The 12,581-nt window shown below is 41.3% G+C and overlaps 1 protein-coding gene across 1 annotated transcript in view; it reads right to left on the reverse strand.

The window, feature by feature from the left end:
- Positions 1–207: 207 nt before the first annotated feature.
- LOC142246772 (uncharacterized) overlaps positions 208–12,581 on the reverse strand; it is a 55,905-nt gene continuing 43,531 nt past the window's right edge. The window contains exons 7-9 of the mRNA XM_075319823.1: positions 10,589–10,921; positions 1,342–1,566; positions 208–230 (exon numbers count right to left, since the gene is read on the reverse strand). Of these exons, the coding sequence (XP_075175938.1) occupies positions 208–230; positions 1,342–1,566; positions 10,589–10,921 (581 nt within the window). The remainder of the gene's footprint in view (positions 231–1,341; positions 1,567–10,588; positions 10,922–12,581) is intronic.

A 12,581-nucleotide genomic window follows, 5' to 3' on the forward strand; every position in this document is an offset into this window, starting at 1 on the left:
CTGCGCCATGGGTAACCCTGGTTCAAAGGGCCATGTGTATGTTTCAGAAACAAGAAAAGAGAGATAATGACAGATCATACACAGATTAGTACAACAGTGTATAGAAATCATTAAAACCCTTTTGCCGCAAGAGCACCAGACCATGATAAAAATTGAAAACTAAAATTCTCACATACATAAAAAACTGATCACAATGTAATGATAGAATTAAATACACAGATCCATAAAAACTATAAAAACATATAAAAGGGATAATAAGGATAAGATAAAAAGAGGCAGGATGACCATCTCAAAATTTTTTAATACAAAATCAGTAGAAGAGGTCTGTCACTTCATTAAGTCCTATCGGTTTTAGTGTATTTAATCTATAAATCCAGAATGTCTCTTTTTTATTTAGAGCCTCAATTCTGTTAGGAGTATTGTTAGGGATTTGTTCAATTGGTGTTATAGTGATGTCTGCCTTTTTACCATGTATTAACGTGCAATGTCGGGACAGACCATGCAAAAGGAACCCTTTCTTGATATTGTGTCTGTGGGAATTTAATCTATTATGTAGGGGCTGTCTGGTTCTCCCTACATATTTTTTTCCACATACACAATCAATAAGATAGACAACAAAATCAGAGTGGCATGTGAGGTGTCCCTTAATAGTGTATTTTTCTGGTTCTTCTGCTGGACCAAATGTCTTTCTTTTATGCGCAATGGATGTGCAGCATAGACAGTTTTTACTAAAACACTTTGAGACCCCGATTGAGCATTCCCTTTTGTTACAATTGATAGGGAATCTCAGCCTACTGGGTGCCACAATATTCCTAATGGTGGGGGCTCTCCTGAAAGTAATGCCTGGAAAAGGTGGAAGGATGTTTTTAAGCACAGGGTCCCCCAAAAGGATCTCCCAGTGCTTAGTAAGGGTCTTTTTAATAACAGCGTTGTCATGGCTAAAAGTGGTGATAAAATTAGAGCTAAAATCAGAAGGACCACTATGCGGGAACATCTTTTTAGAGGTTAAAATCAGATCATCCTGTCTCATATGCTTGGTTTCTTTAAAAGCACGTGTTAAAAGTTTTTTGGGGTAAGTCTTTTCATTAAAACGGTCATATAAAACACCAGCTTGTATCTTAAAATCATCATCCAGTGTACAATTTTTTCTAATTCTTCGGTATTGGTTAATAGGAATATTCAAGAGCCACTTATTATAGTGGCCGCTATTAAAATGTATATAGCCGTTTGTATCCACTTTTTTAAAAAAGGTTTTTGTAATAATCTTGTTCTCCTTGTGTGATATTGTAAGGTCAAGAAAATCTATTGTATCCTTATTAATAACAGAGGAGAAGGACAAACCCCAATTATTCTCTTTTATATGCGAAATGAAATCCGATATATTATCATCCTTATTATCCCAAATTATAAATAAGTCATCAATGTATCTCTTGTAAAGTACAATGTTGCTCTGATATTCAGATTGTTCGATAAAAACAGATTCAAAGATGCCCATGAACAAATTAGCATAAGTTGGTGCGATTTTACTGCCCATCGCGGTCCCAAGGATCTGCTGGTACAGTACATCTAGGAAAGTGAAGTAATTATTTTTCAATATAAAACACATCCCTTCAAGTACAAAATTTTTTTTGCAGAGGGTGTAATCTAGTATCTTTTTTCACAAACTGTGAAAAACAATGTAATCCCAAATCATGGTCTATATTCGAATAGAGGGCAGACACATCCATTGTAAGAAAGTAATATGTTTCTTTCCAGTCAATCTCCTTTATCATAGTTATTAAATTAGATGAATCCCTTAAATAGCTGTTTAGTTCCAATACATGTACATGCATGATTTCATCAAGATATGTTGCCAGATTTGATGTTAAGGAATCAATTCCCGAAATAATCGGTCATTGTTCTTCTTTAGGAGTCATTACATCTGGTACTAATCAACCACCCCTTTCGTATGCTGGAATGCATACTGGTTTACAGCCACTAAAGGTAACACCCCTTTCTCAATCCATAGCTTCTGCCCCTCCCATTACACTCATGTGTCCTAACATGGAAGTACTCCCGGAAGTCAAGTACCTGGAACTTCCTGTGGCGGCCATTTTGCTACACCCACTAATGGCATTACACCTCATAAGCCACGCCCCTGTCAGTGGTTCTTTGTCCAAAGCTCTCAACCCACCCCCTTTAAACTTTTTTTCTTTTTTGGGGGGAGGGGTGTTCTCTAGTATATATGACTAACACATTTGAATAAGTATAAAATAGTATATTTGTTTACTCAGCTATCCAAAAAATGCAAGTCAGAGATAAATAAGTGAATAAGTGAAATTTTTAAAGAATTTGTAAATAGAAAGAGGTAACTGTCCACATAAAATAATTGGTATTCTAAAAGTCCAGCGGCATTATATCTTACAATAGAATAGAGGTAGGTAAATACATATCTTTGTACAGTGTTAGCTAATCTAGATATCTTAAAAGACTTTCCCCAATGATGTCAGAAGGTATTATATCCATTTGTTTAGAGGGAAAAAAATATATGTAATGCATCCAGCGGAGATGTGTATTGTGGAGAGTAGAGGTTTCAAGGCTATGTCTTCTTTAAAACAAGAAGATGAGTTTTTTTTTCCTTTCTCTCTGGCTGCTACTAAAAGAGAGAATGGAATGTGGCCTCTCCCAGCTAGAGAAGAGTTCGATTAACCCTTTAAGTTCAGGATTTCACATTTTAGTTTAGTGCTCATACCTGAATGATTAAATTAACTTTATAGGGAAAATTAGATTTCTTAAGATATGCAAATTAGTTTTTGTGTTGTTTTGTTTTTTATGGCGATTTATTCAAACAATATATATTTTTATTTTGTGACTCTGCAAATACTGACATTTTACTCTGTAAGCCATCCACCAGATCCTTAATAAATATATTAAAAAGGAGGGGGCCCAATACAGACCCCTGTGGCACCCCACTAGTAACCGTAGCCCAATCTGAGAATGCACCATTAATAACCACTCTTTGTTTTCTACCACTAAGCCAGCTACCTACCCATCTACACACATTTTCCCCAAACCCAGGCTTTCTCATTTTCCTTATACAGATAATTATCCTTGGTTACTGACAGAAGCGGTTTCCTTTCTGAGATACGCAGGTTTCAGTTTCCCAGTTTATATCGGGGTAGTTGAAGTCCCCCATATTAATCACCTCATTGTGATTTGCTGCTTTGTCCATTTGTTTCAATAATACATTTTCAGTAGTTTCTATTATATTTGGTGGCTTATAACAAACCCCTATGAGGATTTTATTAGTTTTCCTTTTTATATCTCCATCCATAGAGACTTCACCTCTTCATTTCCCTCTTGTATATTTTTCCTTAGTCTGGGCTTTAAACTGGACTTTATATATAGACAGACTCCACTCCCTTTTTTGTTTTTACGATTTTTTCTAAACAATTCATATCCTTGCAGGTTAGCCGCCCAGTCACAGCTGTCATCTAACCATGTCTCAGTTATTTCTACTATCAAAGGTTTTCCTTTCTTTATAGATACAGTATATACGAACTGTGCTGTTTATCGTAAGGTTTAAAAATTCCCCAGCAATGTATATTGTTGTAGAGATATGTTATTTTCAGTGTTTGCCCAATTTTAGTTTCTAGTATGTAGCTAATTTATTACCTGCTGTCTTATTTTTTCTTTTAGAGAATAGCAGCAAAAAAACTATGAACTTTTGCCAGATTGGTACACAAAAACAAAAAAGAAAAAAAAAGGGGGGAGAAGTCATTGTCATCGATTATATTTTCCAGCAGTAGAGGGCGCAGCAGACATATTATATAAGTTCTGAGGCTGACCTTTTCCCCCGCAAATTATATTTACTGGATTACTATGAGGCATTTCTGTTAACTGAAATAGGAAAATCTTGTCCTATGTTTATTTATTTATTTAGTATTTTCAGTCATGTGAAGTATAGATGACCACTACTTGTATTATGGTCAGAGTTAAAGTTATAAGAATGATCTAATGTATATTTTTAGTTTTTTGTTTTCATAGATGGAGCAAGATGTTGGTCGATTCTACACTGGATATGCTACAGTTTACACAACATGAGGTAATCAAAATTTGAACCACTCCCTCCCCTCCTCTCGGTACAGGAGGCAGTGACACATTAATGCCCTCTCTAGATGGGTACGGCAGGAGTGGGTAAGATGGTTAGAGGTGTTTGTAGGTTGTAGATTTTTTCCTGTTGTCAAATGAACTAGGGATGCTGAAGAGAAAGTCTAGATCTGAGCTGATGGCATCGGATGGAGATCCCCGGTCCCCAGGTGCAGCTGACCAAGGAGTAGTGAACAGGCCTAGAGTTGAGAGTCTTTCACCAATACGGACCATACCTCGGTGGCACCTGTCACATCGTTAGTGACTTCTGTCAGTCCTTGTGTTCTTAAATCCCTACAGGAACAAGCAAATCAACAAGGAATGGAGTGTGAGATGCAGGGAGCCAGCTGACTGAGGAAGGTCTGTGGATAAAGGGTGGTAAGCTTTCTCTGCCATGAGAGCTCTTCTTAATGATGGCCCAGGTAATCTATGGACTAAAATCTGTGTAAGACGGATATCAGTGTGTGCTTTGGTGACACCAGGGTTCAGTACCCAGATAAGCAGATTCACCCAGTCTTGTAAGATGTGTGCCTAAAATGAATTGAGGAAAAAAAAACTGTAAAGAGTCCACAGAAACACCCTGCACCTGCTCTACCCATTTTTAGAGACTGCAAACTGATTATAGATGTATATCATGAGCTCGTTGTATGCAAGTCTGTGCAAGTTGTGTAGATTTCTCTCCAGGTTTGGTTAGAGGCATTCCAGTGCGGAAAACGACATTATTGCTGAGAAGCACATGATGAAGGTCAGGGGTCTCAAACACGCGGCCCGCGGGCCGCATGCGGCCCGTCAGGCTGCTTCGTGCGGCCCCCAGGCCCGTGCCCCTGTTCACTATCGCGGCCGGTGCAGGGGCCGCAGCCACTGTCTGCACTTTGTTAGATGAGTGTTTTGCCGGCGCTGCAATCTCAGAGGCAAGGACTGTGCACGCGCAGTGCCGGCAAAACATTCATCTGACATAAATCGCTGCCAGGGGCAGTCACCGGGGCACGGCCTGCAGTCTGCAGACAGCGAGAAGCAGAGGTGAGGAGCCGAGGGAGTGCGGGACAGGTGAGAAGAATGGTGGTTTTTTATTTTTTCTGTATGTGAAGGACGGCACATTAACCCCTTAGCGACCTATGACGTACTGGGTACGTTATGGCTCCCTGGTACTTAAGGACCCATGACATACCCAGTACGTCATGGCGAAATCGCAGCCCCGGTGGCTGCGATCGCTGTTTGCATTGCAAATAGCAAATATACCTTAGATTCGGGGAGGAGGGAGCCTCAGGAGGGGTGGTGTCTCCTCCCCGGACCTACGGAGGCTGTGATTGGCTGTGCGGCGTTCGTCAGCCAATCACAGCCACTGTAATGTTTCAGCCATTGAAAATGGCTGTAACATTGAAATCCAGCCCTGATCAGTGCAGCTGTAGCACCGATCATTGGCTGGAGCTGGGTGACCTCAGTTTCACCCGCCCCCAGCTCTGATTGGAGAGACTGGTCACAAGGCCGGTCTCTCCAATCACTGTGGATCTGGGGCTGGAGACCGCCCCCTCAGCTTCACTCCAGCGTCCGTGGGTGGAAGCCGAGAGCGATCGGTAAATTATAGCGCCCCCTTTCACAGGCCGCCGCCACTGCCCCCACCACCCATTACTACAGGATGGGGACATTACTATAGAATAGGGACAAGGTGGGCACATTACTATAGAATAGGGACAAGGTGAGCACATTACTATAGAATAGGGACAAGGTGAGCACATGTCTATAGGATGGGGACAAGGTGGGCACATGTCTATAGGATGGGGACAAGGTGGGCACATGTCTATAGGATGGGGACAAGGCTTGGGACATTACTAAAAGATGGGGACATTACAAGGATGGGCATAATACTATTGGATGGGGACATTACTATAGAATAGGGACAAGGTGGGCACATTACTATAGAATAGGGACAAGGTGAGCACATGTCTATAGGATGGGGACAAGGTGGGCACATGTCTATAGGATGGGGACAAGGTGGGCACATGTCTATAGGATGGGGACAAGGCTTGGGACATTACTAAAAGATGGGGACATTACAAGGATGGGCATAATACTATTGGATGGGGACATTACTATAGAATAGGGACAAGGCTGGGGTTATTACTATAGGATGGGGACAAGGTGGGCACATGTCTATAGGATGGGGAACATTACTAAAAGATGTTGGCCAAAATTTCTATATAGTGATAATTGTAAGACTATTAGTTACAAGAAAGGGATAAAATGTAAAAAAACAAAATAAAACATGACTTTTTTTTTACCATCAAATTTTTTTTTTTTTTTTTTTTTTTTTTATATTTAACCAAAGAATGTGCACATTTGTTATAATAAACAAGTGGAAAAATGTTGAAAATCAGTGATCCAAAGGTGTGTAAAAAAATATATATGGTACAAAAAAAATGTCACTTTGTCCCGCAAAGAATGCGGCCCCCCAAATTATTTTTCTCCTCTGTGCGGCCCATACACCCAGCCGAGTTTGAGACCCCTGATGAAGGTGGTATGTAAAAAAAAATGGGTTTACAAAAAGTGTATATTTTATAGAAAAGTGGAAACTGGCAAATCATGAACAAAATGTATTTTTTGTTTTCTTTTTGTAATAAACAGGTTTTATGTAAGATATTTTTTGGTTTAGCACAGGCATGTATATTTTTATATAATTGACTAAATAGTGTGATAAACAGGTGTATTTTCCAATTCCAGATTTTAAATTAGAGCTAGTAGTATATGTTTTTTGGTCAGGAGACTGATTGATCCTAAAGGACAAGTGAGAAAGTCACGAGTCAACACTAGATGAGCCGATCCAACCGCAGATTCAATGGATCCACGTCTCGCATTGCAGAAGGGTCGACCAACCAGAGCTGCACTGAGCGTCCTGCTCATATTTATCCTTTTCAAAAGACCTGTACAGTCTCAGACCATCATTGCTAAAACAGGAAGAAGAGAGGACTTCGAGAACCTTGGGACATGGGAAAGCTCCACTTCAAAGGGTGAGGACTCGCCTAGGAATCCTTGGTCTCAAACCGGTGAAGAAAACCCTTTCCCCTCTCCGCCCATGCCTCAACGTTCAGTTAATGAAAAGAAGGGGCGTGCACACTTTGTGAGGTGAGGTGCTAGTGAATGGGGAAACCCCACAATTATTAACCATAGAGATACACTGCACACTCAGTTGTATATGCTATATAAATTTATTATGAGGGGTTCAAAAAAGCCATGCAAAGGAAAACTATGAACTTAGAGACAAAGAATACTCTGACGTTTCGGCCACCGGCCTTGTTCACAGAGTACGCTGTAAAGTGGGGTACAAACAAAAAGAGATAAACAATATTTACATAAATTGTTCAAACAACAGCTTTTTTTACAATAGTTGTCACAAAGAGAGTTTTTTGGAAGAGGGGAGGGAAAAAAAGGGCGTGAACAAAGAGCATATATATCAGAAATGCATTTTATGTATGAATGTACACATACATCAAGACTAGAGTAAATACATCAATATGCAGCAGTGACAACCGCTTAAGGCGAGTCGGTAAATATACTGGTAAGGGGAAGGAACAAAGGAAATGGAGAGTGGAACAGGGGGGTATAAAAACTGGTATCAGCATAATATGAAGAAAAGAAAATTCAAGTACAGAGGGTGATTCAAATGTATGGGGTCAGGCGATGAAGTAAAAAAAGTATACTACCTGTCACTTATAGTTCTGAGTTCCAAGAGGAATTGCTGGAGAGATATATAAGAGTATAGATAATGAGAGGTAGTAAGAGAAGGATATGTAGATAATGAAAGGAAAAGGTAGTTACCTGTGGCCATATGGTAATGGAGAGGTTTGTGAAGATGAAGTGTCATTGTCTCTAAGTTCATAGTTTTCCTTTGCATGGCTTTTTTGAACCCCTCATAATAAATTTATATAGCATATACAACTGAGTGTGCAGTGTATCTCTATGATCAACGTTCAGTTAGGCAGGTCTTTCGCACAGATCTTTCTACCTCTCTTCCTAAGGGAACACAGTACCCTTAGAATTCAGAAATGGCAGAAATAAGTCTTTAGGGGGGACTGTTGAGGATAAGAATTGAGTAACCAAAAATACTTAATTCAGCCATTTCATAGACTCAGGTATATAGTTTAGTTAATGTAACCTAACACACATATTTATGCATGCTTTTCTTTTTTACTAATATATATATATATAATATATATATATATATATATTGCATATTTAGTGATTTTCCTTAAAACGGTATATACCAGCATATGTAATTTAAAGATGGCTGCCACATCCTGTCTACACCCAAGATGATGAACAAAGGAGAATTCCTAAAGTTTTGACTGAAGAGATTATGCAAATTTCTATACGTCTTGAAGCCCCGACCTGCGATACTTGACTGACCAATTCAGAAAAGATTATGCAAATTTATATACGTCTTGAAGCCCCGACCTGCGATACTTGATTGGACCATACTTTTGTATACACCCTTACTATAAAAGCTTTGTCTGAGGAGAATAAAGATCAGTTGGTCAGCGTCTGTCATGGAGATAGTTATAACTGACTTGTAGTCCGTTATTTAGTCTCGTGTGCACACATGACAATATAATTTGGAACAGCAGTCAGATCCCGAGAGACCGCTTGAGTCTCATCATCATTTCAACACAAAGACATAGTAATAGGGAATTTCGATTGTGAGCCCCAATGGGGACGTGTTACTGATGTATGTAAAGCGCTGTGGAATTAATAGTGCTATATAAATTAATAAATATTATATTATTATTATCTCCTGATATAACTATTGCTGGAATGATGAATATAAGTGGCCTTAGCTTATGCAATGTTCTTGGTTTTGCTTGCTGTATTTTTTGAATGAAGCAGTATTATTACTGATATCAAATGTATACATTTTTTATATTTTGCTCTTTTGCACAATAAAATCCATATCTACAAAAACAAAAGCAATTGTTTTAGTGTCACCATATTCTAACCCATTATCTTTTTTATTTTTCCATTGATGGAGCTGTGTGAAAGCTTCTTTTCTTGAAGGACAAGTTACTATCTGCATCGGTGCAATTTTGAGTTACAAGTGATTTTTTTTTTAAACCAATTTTTATCCATTTTTTGGGGTGAGCCGAATGAATGAAAAAAGCAATTCTGGGATAGTTTTCCTTATGACATTCATCATACGGATGAAATAACATTTTTTATATAGCTGAGGTCATTACAGATGCAGGATATTAAATATATGTGTTATTATTATGGTTTATATTATTTTGCATAATAATAATAGATTAAAGGTTATTCTTCACCTTTTCTTAACTTTTATTTATTGTTTTATTACTTTATTTGATTTTTTTTACTTAAATTTTTTTTATTATTAGGAGACTTGAAAATCAATGAAACGAATCATTCATATAATGCACTATACTGAAGTGTAATATGCCTGGCAGTATCATGCTGAGAAGCTTTTATTAATCTCTGTCTGGATCTAATAAGAAGATGAAATTGGTACTTAAGGGGGCCACTGATAGCCCCTGCCCTCCCCCACTGCCAAGAAAACACATTACCTCCCATTCTGGTGCCATTCTTGTGCTGTCGGTAATCGAGGTTGGGGCTCACGTGACATTGTGACTAGAGAGGACCCGTGTCCAATCACTGCCGGCTTCTCTTGTCATGCCTTTGGACCAAATGAGCAACCAACAGGAAGTGAGTGGAAGCCGCAGCATCACTTCCTGTCGATTAACTCATTTGGTCCGAAGGCATGATGAGAGAAGTCGACAGTGATTGGACATGGGGCTTATTTGACATCACAATTAGACATGAAGAAACTCAAAGTTCGGTGTACATGTCTGTACTGAACACCGGTATATATGGAAAGCACTTGCGCAAGCATCGCTGTGCTCGGGTATGCTCAGTGCTCCGCCCAGTGCGAGCTGCTTGCAGTATTTGAACAGCTCACACTGGGGGTAACAACAGCGTGATCGGATGTAGTGAGCACTAAACAAAAACAATAGAAAAAGCCCGCCTATTCTCCCCCGGAAGTGATCTGCTGGCTACATGCAGGCAGAGACCCAAACTGCCAATCAGTGTCTTCAAATGAAGTTCAGGTCAAGTCTGGGACCCAAACCAAACTTTATCACAAGTCTACCTGAGCCCACCAAACCGAACTTCCATGGGTCCTCTCTAGTCACAATGTCACATGAGCCCCAAACCGCGATTATCGACAGCATTGGAATGGAGCAAGAACTGAAGGTGAGTACAGGGTCTTTTATTTGGGAAACAAGTAGAATCAGAAGGGGTTATTCTAGTAGGGGACAACCCCTTTAAAGTCACCACTCTATAAATCAATGTTGATCCTTTTAGTGAACTTTGCTACATGACTAAGAACATTTAGCGAAACTAGAGAATATTCCAAAACAAAAAGTTCCGCAATCAACAATAATACCTTTAAAACACTCACCCCAGACTCGCAGCCTCCCGGTGCTTCTCTCTATGGGTGTCTCCAGGGAGGGGTGCTCCACCACACATATATATTCTGCCCCCTGATGTGCCCGCAGGTCGGGGGTGATGGTCAGACTGGCTGTACGGCTGTAGGTGTTATCGGCCGCTCTCCTGGATGTTATCCTCTGGTTATCGTCAGTCTCTTCATGTAACTTATCTCCATCACGTCTCATCCATGTCACAGTGACGGCATCCGGGAAATACCCCGAGATATTACACTGCAGGGCGGCCGGGGAGCCGAGAAGAAGACGGGGGATCTGAATGTCTCCTACAACTGGTCTCCATGTGTAATCTACAGAACACAACAGTGCAAAGAAATGGTTTCATATTTCAACAAAATTATGACATAACAAAAACATCTAGAAGGCAGCAGTGTGTTCAGTAGTTAGCATTGTAGTCTTGCAGCACTGGGGTCCTACCAACGATAACATCTGCAAGGCGTTTGTATGTTCTCTTAGTATGTGGGTGATTTCCTCCCACACTTGGGAATCTAGATTATGTCTTAGGGGTACTTTGCACGCTGCGACATCGCAAGCCGATGCTGTGATGTCGAGCGCGATAGTCCCCGCCCCCATCGCAGCAGCGATATCTTGTGATAGCTGGCGTAACGAACATTATCGCCAGCTTCACATGCACTCACCTGCCCTGCGATGTCGCTCTGGCCGGCGATCCGTCTCCTTCCTAAGGGGGCGGGTCGTGCGGCATCATAGCGACGTCACACGGCAGGCGGCCAATTGCAGCGGAGGGGCGGAGATGAGCGCGACGTAAACATCCCGCCCACCTACGTCCTTCCGCATTGCAGCCGGGAAGCAGGTAGGAGATGTTCTTCGCTCCTGCGGCTTCATACACAGCGATGTGTGCGGCCGAAGGAACGAGAAACAACATCGTACCTGTCGCTGCACCGGCATTATGGAAATGTCGGACCCTACACCGATGATACGATAACAACGCTTTTGTGCTTGTTAATCGTATCAAAAAGGATTTGCGCACTACGATATCGACTGCGACGCCGGATGTGCATCACTTTCGATTTGACCCCACCGACATCGCACCTGCGATGTCGTAGTGTGCAAAGCCCGCCTTAATAAGGAGAGTGATGATGATGTCTGTAAAGTGATGTGAAATACGTTTCCAAGTAAAATATATAAATACCTATGGATATATCATACACATCTTGAAAAGCCAGGAAACCCCGAACTACTGTCACATCACAATTATAAACATAACAGATCTTACTGTGCTGCTGCCACTGATAAAAATATATGATCTATACCAGGTCTCAAACACGCGGCCCCCGTGATGATCATACCTCTATGCTGCGGTCGGTGCTGGCAGGTCTTTACTACAGTGGAATCATTTGCGGAGAGGAGCTGTCAGCACTATATCAATAGCTGCTGCCCGCCAATCAGATGCAAAGAGGTGACGTTGCTGTATGATGTCACCTCCTTCCATCTGATTGGTCGGCGCAGCCATTGCTATAGTGCACACTGCACAGAGCGACTCTGCGCAGGGCGCTGAAAATGATTCAACTGTAGTAAAGACATGCCAGCGCCGACCTCCGGCATAGGGCCGCGATCGTCACAGGGTCTGCAGGTAAGGTATGTGCCCACGATCATGACTTGCGTCCTGTATGTGGCGGGTGCTGACCTGCGGAGCCACAAGTCTCCTCCGCAGGAGATTGCAGCTGCCCGTGCCCGAGATCAGGGTTCGGCCCGCTGCGGTCTCCTCGCTGTGTTCTCCCTAGGGAGGACACATGCTGCTCCGCAGCAAGAACTGACATTCTGCGGCCTCTGAAATCCGCACAGCAGGTCAGTTTTCACTGCGGGCCGTACATGCACAATGGCATGGGATTTCTAGAAATCCCGTTCACTCTGCTTGTACAGTACACCACAGCGTTTTGGACGCAGCTGAATTATGCTGCATCCAAAACACTGCAAATACTGATCGTGGGC

Source organism: Anomaloglossus baeobatrachus, chromosome 7 (genome assembly GCF_048569485.1).
Source record: "Anomaloglossus baeobatrachus isolate aAnoBae1 chromosome 7, aAnoBae1.hap1, whole genome shotgun sequence".
Lineage (NCBI taxonomy): Eukaryota > Metazoa > Chordata > Amphibia > Anura > Aromobatidae > Anomaloglossus > Anomaloglossus baeobatrachus.